Source organism: Pholis gunnellus (assembly GCF_910591455.1).
Source record: "Pholis gunnellus genome assembly, chromosome: 9".
Classification (NCBI taxonomy): domain Eukaryota; kingdom Metazoa; phylum Chordata; class Actinopteri; order Perciformes; family Pholidae; genus Pholis; species Pholis gunnellus.
The window spans coordinates 19,402,642-19,415,200 of record NC_136535.1 but is presented as its reverse complement, the minus strand read 5'-3'; the positions used below and the strand labels follow the sequence as shown (position 1 = coordinate 19,415,200).

Genomic DNA, 12,559 nt, shown 5'->3' with positions numbered 1-12,559 from the left:
AGCTAAAGGAAAAGAAAACAAGAAGGAAACCCTAAAAGGGACCATAATAGCATAGTGAATAGGTCATGAAGTATTACAGAGTTTTTTTAAAAAGATGATAAAGATTTGACCAGGCATGGATCCATTTAATGGGCATGCAAAGCAGTTGCTCAGTGACTATCAATATTGGGGCATATTTTAGGAAATTCCTAGAGGGCCTTTACACATCTCAGGTCACAATCAGGTTTACAAAATTGAAAACGTACACAGGACTGGACAGGTCTTATACAGTATGAACATGTGATCAGTGCCTCTACTGTAATTGCATGTCACTCTGTATCGCTTGTGTCCCTCATTGAAAAATCCAACTGCTTAAAGTCCGCATTTAGGGCTGCAACTAATGATTATTTTCATTATCGAATAATCTGCTAATTAGTGTCTCATTCTTTCTGAAAATGTCAGCATTTGTGAAAAAGCATATTTTTACTCTCCCAGACCTCAAGGTTGTTTGTTTAACCAATCAGTCCAAAGCGCAAACATATTTAGTTTGTATTCATGTACGAAGAAAGTATCAAATCCACACTGAAACCTTACTGAAACACATAATCAGTTAGCAAAAAAAGTTGGCGAGATGATGAGATAATTGCTGTGGATAAGGTATATCTACATATACTATCTACATATATATATATACTACTACATTTTCGTTTTGAAATGCATATCTTTTGCTACATTTACGCCTAGCATCCACACTACTCCGGAGTTTTTAAAACCCCCAAAACGGAGGCGTTTGAAAGCGCTACCGATGCTGTGTTAGTTTGGAAACTCTGGGGTTGCATTGTAGTGTGGATGGGCAGAAATGCGGATTTCACATCAAGCATTGTCATTCTTTCGACAATGTCTGCTCAGCCTCAGCTATCCCTGGGGGTTGGTAATGGTAATTTCACATGACACGCAGTGGGAGGTGATGCTCTCTTAACTAATGAAGCTGTCACTGTCATGCGCATTAATCACAGCTCACCCCTAATATCTGTCAAAGTGTCATGTCTGAGAACTAAACTGTGGCACTGACACGAGTCAAAACAACTCACCTCCTGTGAAGCAGCTGTTCGTCCTTCAAAAAAGGTATTTGTGTATCATTTGGCGATGAAACTAAAGTTTTCTCAAGGGTAATGCCACAAACCTTGCTATCCCACATTATCATTCCCGCTGTTAATTTTGAGCTTTTCTTGATCCCTGTGGTCATAACAAGTGAGGAGCATCACCTTGACTTAACACATTGAAGATACTCAGTGGTGGCTAAAAGAACTCTGGTACTGTACCTTCAAAGACTTCCTTGTAGTATTCTACTAAGATCCCTTTTGTCTTCCTTGTCTTTGTAGTTATTCTCTCTCTCGCTCTCTCTTAGTCTCTCTCACACTCCCTCAGAAATACCAAATTCTATACCAAAAAACTAATAAGCCCTTTGTATAACGTAGAGGAGGTCAGAGCGGGTGAGTGTTTTGTGTGCATGTTTGCTGGAAGAAGCACGGGTGATGTAAAATCAGTCAAAATAGACCTCAATGTTGATCATCATTATATCCAAATCTTTAATAATCAGTTCATGGACCTTACTGATAAATACAATAGACAACACATTACTAATACATTGAAGTGGTAATAGCCAATTGGGACAGATTTTAGTTGACAACAAGCAAATAACGCATTTTCTGCTAAAAATGCATCAGTGCAAGTGAAACTTCAACATGTGATTGATTGAAGTCAACTGCATGATGTTCACAAACATATTTTTCCAATACAAGTGCACTCAAAATGTTTAATCAGCCTACTCTGCAATCAGCACAATTCATATAAACACGTTTGAAAGAAAGACAAACAAGTAGAAACAAACTGGTAGCTGACTATTATGAGAAATACATCATGTCATAACTTCAACCACTATTTGATTGTTGGGCATTATGCAGCACCAGTACCTGCAAAAGAAATGCTACTACCTGAAACCTCGTGAAAATACGATGCCTGCAGAGCTGGGGAGCATGTTGCTCTACCATGATCTGAGAATAGCTGCATCTCTTACTGAAAAAATCACTGTGACTGCTGGTTATTGAAAGAACAGTTCAACAAACAAGAGCATTTGTTAACTAAAACACTCACTTAACACAGTAAAAATCTAAAAAATACAAATATTCAGCAGTAAAGTCCAAACAATTATATTTTATGTAAGCTGTTGGATATGACTGTATAGAACGCAGGTCTCCTCCCTATATCAATAGGTTAACGTTATAACCAATAGAATGAGGAGGAAGGTGTAGTTACAGTGGAGTATAATCCCATTTGCTGTCACACAAAACAGCAGATCATCTGTGGAGAAAGAGGCAGAGAGAAGGACTTTTATCTTGTAATCTTTCACAAAATGATTTTTTTTAAATATAAGAAGATGTGTACATATATGCACATTTAAATGTATGTTTCTGTCCTCCACAGACTAAAGGCAAAACGCCTGCTTGGCAGAGCCTGACACAACGCCTCCTACTACAGATAACTTTATAGAGTTTTGTGTGTATTGTAGTGTTGAGTGTTTGGGAGGGATGGATGGATGGATGAATAAGATAGAGAAGCTAAATAGATAGATAGATAGATAGATGTCTAACCTGAGACTTTCTGTATTTTTGGGATGAATGTGTTCCATAGGTGACACTCTTCAGCTCTCATCATCCTCCTTCGTTCTGGATGGTTGTAGTTCAGAGTGACATACTCTTGCCGTTCAGGGGTGAACACGGGCCAGTTATCACCATCAATGCTTGGATTCCTGACAAAAAGAACAGCCAATCAAGACAATTCAACAGTGCCCTGAGGGTCTTCAAACAGCTTGAGTGACTGGATGTCTATCTCGTTATACATACCCCGTCCGGGCAAAGTTGGCCCAGTGTTTCATAAACTTCTTTGTCATGTTCACTTCATTCTTTGTGTATCCCAGGGATGCATTCAGAGGCATTCCGAAGACAAATTCTATCTCATAGCCGTGCATAACGCCCATCCATTCTGGCCAAGGATTGATGGACGACCGGTGGTCAAATAAATAAAGGAAAGTCTTACCGCCACGTTGAGAGTACCTGGTAAAAAAAGAAATAAACAAACAACATTGAACTATTTTTGCACTGCACCAGGTCTGGTTAATTAGAGAAAATAAAACAGGAACATGTGTCACAACCACAAGAAATAAGGACTGACTGGTCATCCGATTTTTTTAGGACCCAAATCATCCAGTTGGATCGGGCAGTGTTCAAACAGACGACACCTGCATCATAAAAATGCAGCCCCCTCATTCATATGAATAAGAGGACAAAGGCTCAACTTCTGCTTTTTTGGTATCTTGTTGCTTTTTGGTATCTAATAAATCTTCAATTTCATGGATTACTCAAACTGGACTTTTCTGGATTGTATTGTCTTGTCTAATCTGTGCCCAAAACAAGGATTCAAGAATTCAGAAATGTAGAAGTGATATGCACTCTTGCCTACTCCTAAGGCCACACTAAAGGATTGATGTGAAAAATAAGATGAATAAATATAAAATCAAAAACATTAAAAAGAAATATCTGTTAAAAAAAAAGTGAAATGCACAATTGTAAATATGCAGTGTGATGAGTGCAGATTCGCTGAGAATAATGTGCAAGACATGGCGATATACTATTGCAACTCAGAATTACCTCTGAGCGAACTCTAGCACAGGACAAACAAACAGTTGGTCTCCAACCAGACTACCCAGTGAGTCGCGGTTTGTCATCCTGTTATTCTCATCTGTCCAATCAGTGTACTGGAACACGACCCCATCCCTAGTGAGATCACTTGCATGTCGCATTGTAATGGCCACTCCTCTCAGGAACTCATTCCTGGTGATAAGACTCTGACTGGTGATGTTAAACCCAGGCACTCTATAAACTAAGAAGTAGGTCCCTTCATCCTTGTTTAAGCCAAACAGCACCTCTTTCTTCGGAAGGTTACCGGTACTAAGCAACACCTGCAGAGAAAAACAAAAAAAATTGTTTTTTTTGTAAAATAATACTGCAGTAATTACCCAGTGAACTTGGTTTTGATGTTTTGCTGATACCAGGATACAGTTGGTTAGGTCAAAGTTTGTTAGATGTGTACTTGTAGCCATGTTACATAATATACTGTAATTAGGTCAACTGATTTTTTTGTGTGTATTTCCATGTGTTAAATTTGAAAGTGTGACAGCTTCGACATATAGTTACTCAAATGCTGAATCTAAAAAACATAGCTTTCGATGTTGACATTTGTTACAGCTAATTGAGGTAGGATTGTGAAAATATGCTGAAACTTATTTATAAAACACGCCAAAACCTGTTTCATGGGTAATAGCCAAATGAACACATGGTGTCTCCATATACACACACACACACACACACACACACACACACACACACACACACACACACACACACACACACACACACACACACACACACACACACACACACACACACGTACTTCGACTTTATCTTGTAGGAAGTCCCCATCAACAAAAGGGACAAAGGGAGAGACTACGATTGTAGGCTGTACGAGAACATCATATTGCTTCAATGAGATTTCCAGAGGATCAGCCTGCTGCAGACAAGCTTTCATATCAGATAAAGGAGATTGGGGACAACCCAGTAGCATCGCCAGCTTCATAGACCTGGATATTGACGTAGAGAGGGAGCAAGGCAATCGGTGACAGAAGGAATGAGGAGGAATGTGAGGGAGACAGAGACAAATTGTTGACACATTTTGAGAAAGAGAACCAATATATTGAGAATCTTTTGACCAAGCACCATGTGTATATGTCCATGCTTGTGGTGAAGTAAAAAGAAATGGCTGTGAATATACCCTATTCATTTGATGTTACTTTCATGTAAAAGGTTGCATGTTGCGACTTCAAACAAATCAATGACAACCGTGGCATAACAAATCCTATGAGTGATGGAAGGAGTGAAAAGACGTAAGAGGGTGACTGACTTAGTACACCTTACCTGTGCCAGGTCTCACTCTGGCTGATTGTGGCCCAGGGTGTATTAGGAGTGCCACTCTGCAACACAGCCCTTTGAAAAAGAGCATGGCTGCCTGGAGAGAGCAGGTGGAAGCCCACAGATGCTGACCCAGCGCTCTCCCCAAACAGAGTCACCTGGAAACAAAAGCCAACGGCTTTGTTTTATTGTTTGTTCAAACAGTATAAACAAATCTTATTATCTGATTTTAGGGTATAAGACAAATACATTTTACCTTTGTAGAATCCCCTCCAAAAGCAGCTATGTTTTTGGCAACCCAGTGGAGGGCCAAGCGCTGGTCCAGCAGGCCTGCATTGCTCTGGACGTTCTTGTCGTCAGGAATAGACAAGAATCCAAAAGCTCCGACTCTGTAATAAATGAGCATGAGAATGAGGAAAGATGGTGACAGCGTTTAACTTAAGATAAATCCACCTACTCTTGTCGATTCCACAGCCCTTCTAAATGAGTAAAGAGAAGGGTATTGCACATAGTGGTAAGGACTTTTTGTATACATACTCCTTTGCTTTGCTTATTGCACCAACACCAACTACCATTGACCTCTTGCAACTTCCGATGTAGGCAAAAGTGTGTCAAGTGTAAAGGAGAGACCCAACTCACAGATATTCACCTTGTTAATGATTAGCAGGCAGTTTCCAGTTACATACAGTAACTATGTCCACTCATTATTTCATTTTTTTCAGTTCACTTCAGTTCTCACCTGTAATTCATTGATACCACAACAACACCTTCAGATTTACTCAAGAAGCGACCATCATAAACGTCCAGAGAGGATGTTCCTTGACTGAACCCGCCTCCATAGATCCAGACAAGGACAGGAGCTAGTGGTGCGGGCTGAGGCTGGGTTTTGTTGAGACGTGGGGACCAGACGTTTAGGTACAGACAGTCTTCACTTAAAGGAGTGTTTGGGTTCCACATCTCTGAACCTTGGAACCCTTTAAAAAAATGACAATATTTATCAATGTCACTGGAGACTGATTGGGACCGTAGTCTAGCAATTGCCATACACTCCTATCTGTTCTTTCAGATGTTTAGAGATAAACATAATTCAGTCATACAGTCGGTTCAATTTCAACTTCATTATGACATTTTATTGCGGGCTGTATTTTAAGATTACATATTAGCTGATGTTTCACTTAATTAACTTGTGTAGCAGTTTACGACGAATAGCTCCCGAACAATTACATAGGTGAATAAATAAATAAATCCCTTGTTTGAGTACCGCTTTGTCCAAAGCATTAACAGCGGTCCAACATCCATATCTATCTGTGCTGTCATATCTATATTTAGAGTAAATTTGGCCATTATTTCTGTACATATGCCTGGCACTGGTAGAAGCTGGCTATGAAACAACCCCTGACAGGTGGCTGTGTCTACAAATAGATATATGTGTGCTCTACCCAGCCTCAAACCCTCTCTTGGGTGGGAGACTTAGTCTGTGTCAAACTGTGTGTGCCTGTACTTGTCTATGCATATTTTTGTTTGCTCAACTGCTATAGTGGCACCAAACAGTTGAGTGTGTGCGTGCGTTTGTGGCATGGTGTTATATAACTGCCGCTCCCCACTGAAACACCTACCTTAAGATGGTACATTGGTCTTTTAAGGTCATCTCCTAATCAAACATAGACTTAGATGACCTTCTTTGGTGCCTTGTCACATGCTGCCTTCAAACGAAACTCATGAGCTCGTGGTTACGGCATGGGTGGTCGTGTGCATAATATTCTTGCCGTTCAAGTTGAGAGAAAACCACTGCTAGGCAGCAGCAACATGGACGGTGCTGTGGCTGTGTAGAAGTCTAGAGGCCACCGAGGCTAACAATTTAGCAAGCTAGCGAGCGGGTAATGTAATGCAAGAAAGGCAATACAAAGGAAAAATATTTGGCCATTGGGAATAGCAACATTCGCTCAGACATACAAAACTCTATACCACTAAAATTACAATATATTAACTTACCATCCAACGAAAAGTGAATTCCACACCCGCTAAAATGTTCCACACAAGTCTAAAATGTAGACTTACGAGGTTGTGAATACAGTAAACACGACCCAATTTGAAGGTAGCAACATGTTGGCCATTCAAGTGTGACAAAGGACCAATAAAATCAGATTTAACCCGATCTAAGTCTGATTTAATTATGTAAAATTTCAACTGAAAGGGACAGTCCATCAATTTTGCATAACAAGATCTATTTACGAGTTATGTTACAAATTCATGTATGTAATGATTGTGTTAACCTTGGTCCTTATATTTCTTACTGTCTTTCATTAGCCCAAGCTGACAATTCAACATATGAGAAGAAACCAATTAAATGCCCTGCTGAATAGTTGACATCTCAAACTTTGGCATTTTGAAACTTTGTCACCATTCAAAGGATGCAGGTTTATCTACACGCACACTACGACACACCCCAATGTACACGCACACTACCTCACAACCCACTGTACACTCACACTATGCCACTATGAGGTGTGTTGTCTGTTTGAGAGGGGAGAAGAGAAGGTGGACTGTTGCACGTAATGTTTCTGTAAATTACTAATTATTCTGGAAAATTAAAAGGAACATTCTAAGGCAAACCCTGCTCCGGCAAGCCAAGGGGGGGGGGGGGGGCCGGACTCTGTGTTTGCATCAATGATGCTTGGTTCACAACAGCAGTACTTTGTTTTGTTCAGAAGGAGGACTTTCCATTTAATATAAGATAGCAGAAATATCTGAAAGCAGGACAGCTCAAATAAATTTAAAATAGACTTCTGCTGCAGTACACCAAATGAAAACATTCGGCAAGTACACTCACCAAAGTACACGTGTACACACACAAAAACCAAAGCAGGTACGCGGTGAAGGTGCTGTGCATTACTGTGCTGAATCGTATCACACCTCATGTGCCACATCCCAATGTAAACGCACACTACATATTTTGGTTTAGCAAGAAATGCTATTCAGCTGACAGTAAAATAGAAAAACGAAAGAAACCCAGAGAAGACCTTGCAAATTGTATTTGATGTATGTTTTGTTGGCACATAATAATGACTTGTATATTCAAAAAGAAATGTAGTGTCCTCTTTTGGGACATCAGGGGCTCTGAATAGTCCTGGTGAGTCATCCAGTATTGGCTGTCATTTCAGGCATGTTTTTTTAGACCTTGTTGGCAGGGCTTTAACTAACCCACTTGAATAACCTGCAGTACATATACACAACACAATATCCTGTATATGTAGGCATTGTGCCCATCCGTGTAAACATGTATCGTACCTTGAAAGGTGGTATCTGGCAGTTGGTAGCAGGAATTTGGGAATTGGGTGGCATCCCTCACTCCTTCCCAACTCTCTACTGGCTCTGGAGCGCTGAATCGCAGTTTCCCCAGAGGTGGTTTCCCATAAGGAATTCCTAAAAATGCTCTAACATTGCCACCCAGCACTGAAAGCAACTTCCCTTGTACTTTCCCATGCCTGGTGTCGATTACAAGGTCATCTTGAGTGGCAAGTGATACAGTCAGGAAAAAAGGTAACAGAAGAAGAAGGGTGACGCGTGTACAGGGAGAAACCTTCGCCATGGAAAATACTGGGGAGAAAAAAGACAGCACACACAAACACTTTATTATTAATTGTTGTTTATCAAAAATGTTGCCTATTAGATTGAATTATTACACTAAATAATGAATACAATAACTGACATGGCTTTAACTCTAACAGATAAGTTATACTTTTATACACTCCAAAGCTATGTCAATACTGTACTTACCATGTAATAACATAACATGTAGGCTATTAGATTGAATTGTTACACTAAATAATATAACTGGTGTTGCCAGAACACCAGACATGGCCTAAACTCTACTTTACCACGGATGAGTTATACTTTCATTCACTCCTTATGAAATTATGTCAATACAGTATGGTGGGTGCTGACACCTTAATAAACTCCCAATTTAGACACAGTAACTTGCGTAAGTTATTTTTGTTATTTCACTACCACTGGCATGAACGCGTGTATTTTTAACCCGTGTCAGTGGAGAGGTGGGATACTGTCAAAAAGTGCGGATCAAAGGTCCCGTTCCTTTTAATTAAAGAGCGCGACGGAACGGCGGCTGCGGCGGTCATTCCCGCAGCACGTGCGTCACTTTAGAAGCGTCCCATTGTAATCTTAAAATATCTGGAAGCAAATATGCCGCGAGTGATCAGAAAGATGCAAAGCGCAGTTGACTCGTGGAGGCGGTGACGGAGCACATTGTGAGTTCACCGAGGAAAAGCCGCGTTCAGCTGCATTTAATTAAAAAGAGAATTGGGGAGAGACGCTCTCACTCGGACTCAAACGTTTCCTGACAGTGAATGTACCAGGACCAATTCATAGAAAGCCTTAGTGACGTCTTACCTTGTCAGACAGCCTGGCTGGAGTGAATGAAGACACCGCATTGATGGGACGAAGAAGGCGTGGACACAAGCCCTCTGTACAGTGTCTGGGCTGGCCATGTGTGACACTATTACTACAGTTATGATAATAGCAACAACAATAATAAAGTGATACAAATACAAAAACATATTTTTTACGAAAGAATAGTAATAGTAATAATTATAATAATAATAATAATAATAATAATAATAATAATAATAATAATAATAATAATAATAATAATAATAATAATAATAATTGTGTCTTCTGGCCTGCACTGTGTTCATATATTCAACACTTGTTGGAAAACACGATGGTCACCTGTCACATGTCTGTCCAGTGGTACACTACAAAGACCAGTGCAACACTAAAAACTCTTCATTACAAATACATGTTCTGTATTCAAACTCGTATTTAAGTAAATGTATTATCAGCAAAATGAAAACTTTCAAAAGTATAAAGGCAGAAAAATGGCCCCTGAGACTGAAGTATCATTTTACATGACTTCATTAGATTAGTAAATGCTGATGCATCGGTCTGTACGATGCATTTGACTGTATTGTACTGTTGAGGTGGGACTCATTTTAACTGCTTTATAAACAGTGGTTCCCAACTAAGGGGCCGGTCCCCTCCAAAGTGTCGCAAGATAAATCTGAGAGGTCATTAGATAATTAATGGGAAAGGAAAGATGAAAGAATTACATTTTGCAACCCAAATGTCTATTAATGTACTGTACTATTCTCTAATATTCATTTGTGATATATTGGATATGTTTACCTTTCAAGGCATTAAATGTTTATTTAAATGAAACCTTTTGAGAAGTTAGAGGAAATGTCTCTCTGGTAGAACTGCATACAGCCCTTATCTAAAACATGAGAATGGGACTCAACTAAAACCTTTTTTTAAGAGGTCCCAATGTATAGATCTTGTTCAATATTTAATAATCCTTTCAATGTTGTTATCTAATTGTGTATTTTATGTGCACAATCCACAGTATGCAGTTGTGATATTAATGAGGTGGAGTACAAAGAACAATATTTCCCTCTGTAAAGTATTTGAAGTGTGAAGTAGCATAAAAAGAAAGTACGGAAGTAATGTAAAAATACCTCACAGTACATTAAGTATATTGATACTTGCCCAGTGTCAGCTATGAATTGTGGAGGATTCACTGCCTCTCTCCTGGTCACCTCAGCAGGACACAGAGACGACATCATTCTGATTATATTCTCATCAGTTCAACAGCAATAAACAATAACATGAGCGTCATGCAGAGTTGAAAACAGGGCTTCGTTGTACATTAAACACAGTGAGGGGTTGATTTAACACAAATACACATGCTTTTCCTTTGCATGTCCTGCATTCCAACCCTGTCTCTTAGAACTTCAGTTCATATACTGGCAAATACGTTTCGTAGAAAGAAAATGCCAACTGAATTATTGTTGAAACAACATAATGAGAACAACCATTTTACGTATCATATCAGCTGTGTGTAAGTGTTACATACAGGACATACTGTAAATGCCACATTCGTACTGACACCATAAGTGATATTCTTTTCCTGACAGTTTAATTGAGCTTCCGCTCTTTTCTATCACTTATCTGTATTATGCACTTGATAAAAAACAATTATTTGCTACAAGGCTCATGTTTTTGAACTTACTCATCACAATAAAAATTACTTTTCTATTCTATTGCTCGATGCCTGTGCATATATAGCAGGAAATATGCCTGATTGGTATCAAGCATAACTCTGAGGGAAATCCAGAATCAGTAATCAATATATTTTATACTGGACATACAGTATATTCTCCTTTATGACTGCAATGAAAGCTTATATGGCATAGTGTCTTTTTCCTCATTATTATAGCACTTCCTGTGTCTGCCCCTTTTCTTTCTCACGCTACAGTATGCATATTCTGTCTCAACCATAAATGATTTTGGATCTCAGTTAAATCCGGCAATTCCAGGAAGATCTGGATTAACTTGCATTTCCAACACTACCATCTTAACGCTACATAACGCTTACATAACGCTTGGTCAGTGGCCCTAAGCTTCATACTATGACACTTTAGGTGCCCTATACCATCAGTTTTGGATGTGTCAAAATAAAGCTCCATCTTTAGGCAACAAAAACACTGACTTATGTTTTGTAAAACAGCGTGGACATTAACTTGACTGACTAAAGACCCATGTACCTAGAGATTGGCAAACAACAGTATTGACTCACGACACTAAGGACCCACGGGACAATGACTGATGATTGATGACTACTTGATCATATACTTGATGACTGAGTTTTACTTTTTAATTTCACATGAGACACGAACAGCAGTCCCCATGACAGAGAGATAGTTTTACCATAAATGGTTAGTATTATCACTATTTTTTTTTTTATCTTGGTATTTAAAAAAAAATAGGTTTTCATAATTTAATCAGTATTAATGATTAAAAATATATATTTTTCACAGATCCCTCCTCCTGGCAAAAGAAGTTATGCATTTAAAACCACAGGAAAACATTTAACCCCAAACAAAGATAATCTTTTCTTTTTCAGACTCCCCTGTCTTTCTCTCTCTCGCCGTCTCACCATATTTCAACATACCACTGAGCTGTAACATTGGACATCAACACAAAAGAACGGGAGCTGTGGGAGGTCTGGCTCCTTAGAGACACGTACAGCTCAGCTGGAGAGTTGGATATAGGCATAGACAGAAATATGCACAGACAGAAGTAGGAAGAGAGACAGAAAGAAAGAGCAAGGAAGCCAACAGTTTGTTTGAGGAATGAGACAGCACCATAACCACACACCATCAGGGATTAGGCATTAAAGGGAGAAATGACAGGCATTTGAGAGGAGCCTTTGAGACAATGTTTTCTCTCTCATTCCAACATCATCAAAATAGGCTTGGGACTGGTATGTAACCCCCAAACACACTCACACATACACACACATACAGACAAGTTAATTTCACCCATGCCCTTTGAATGTCAATCTGCTGTTATGAAGGCAGGGATAAGCAGTGAAAAATAAAAAAAAAACGAAGAAAAAAAACCTTTAATACATTTTTTGTGTGTAAGCATTGAGCAATATGATAGTAAATATCCAATCATGGTGTCACAGAGAGGGATAT

The 12,559-nt window shown here is 39.2% G+C and overlaps 1 protein-coding gene across 1 annotated transcript; it reads right to left on the bottom strand.

Moving 5' to 3' along the window:
• Window positions 1-1,550: 1,550 nt before the first annotated feature.
• Window positions 1,551-9,502, bottom strand: LOC306700922 (acetylcholinesterase-like). Its single transcript, XM_079166070.1, has 10 exons — window positions 9,411-9,502; window positions 8,292-8,600; window positions 5,743-5,977; window positions 5,260-5,392; window positions 5,010-5,161; window positions 4,489-4,675; window positions 3,687-3,997; window positions 2,883-3,092; window positions 2,631-2,788; window positions 1,551-2,340 (listed from the first exon to the last, which is right to left on the bottom strand). The coding sequence occupies exons 2-10, from the start codon at window positions 8,590-8,592 to the stop codon at window positions 2,246-2,248; spliced, it is 1,782 nt and encodes a 593-aa protein (XP_079022196.1). The 5' UTR covers window positions 8,593-8,600; window positions 9,411-9,502; the 3' UTR covers window positions 1,551-2,245.
• Between the last annotated feature and the right edge of the window lie 3,057 nt (window positions 9,503-12,559).

Excerpts from the sequence above, each read along its gene's own strand:
- LOC306700922 (XM_079166070.1), bottom strand. The coding sequence starts at position 8,592 with ATGGCGAAGGTTTCTCCCTGTACACGCGTCACCCTTCTTCTTCTGTTA. Across the intron at positions 3,093-3,686 it reads GTGCTAGAGTTCGCTCAGAG|GTACTCTCAACGTGGCGGTA; the intron begins GTAATTCTGAGT and ends TTTTTTTACCAG. Across the intron at positions 2,789-2,882 it reads GCCAACTTTGCCCGGACGGG|GAATCCAAGCATTGATGGTG; the intron begins GTATGTATAACG and ends TCTTTTTGTCAG.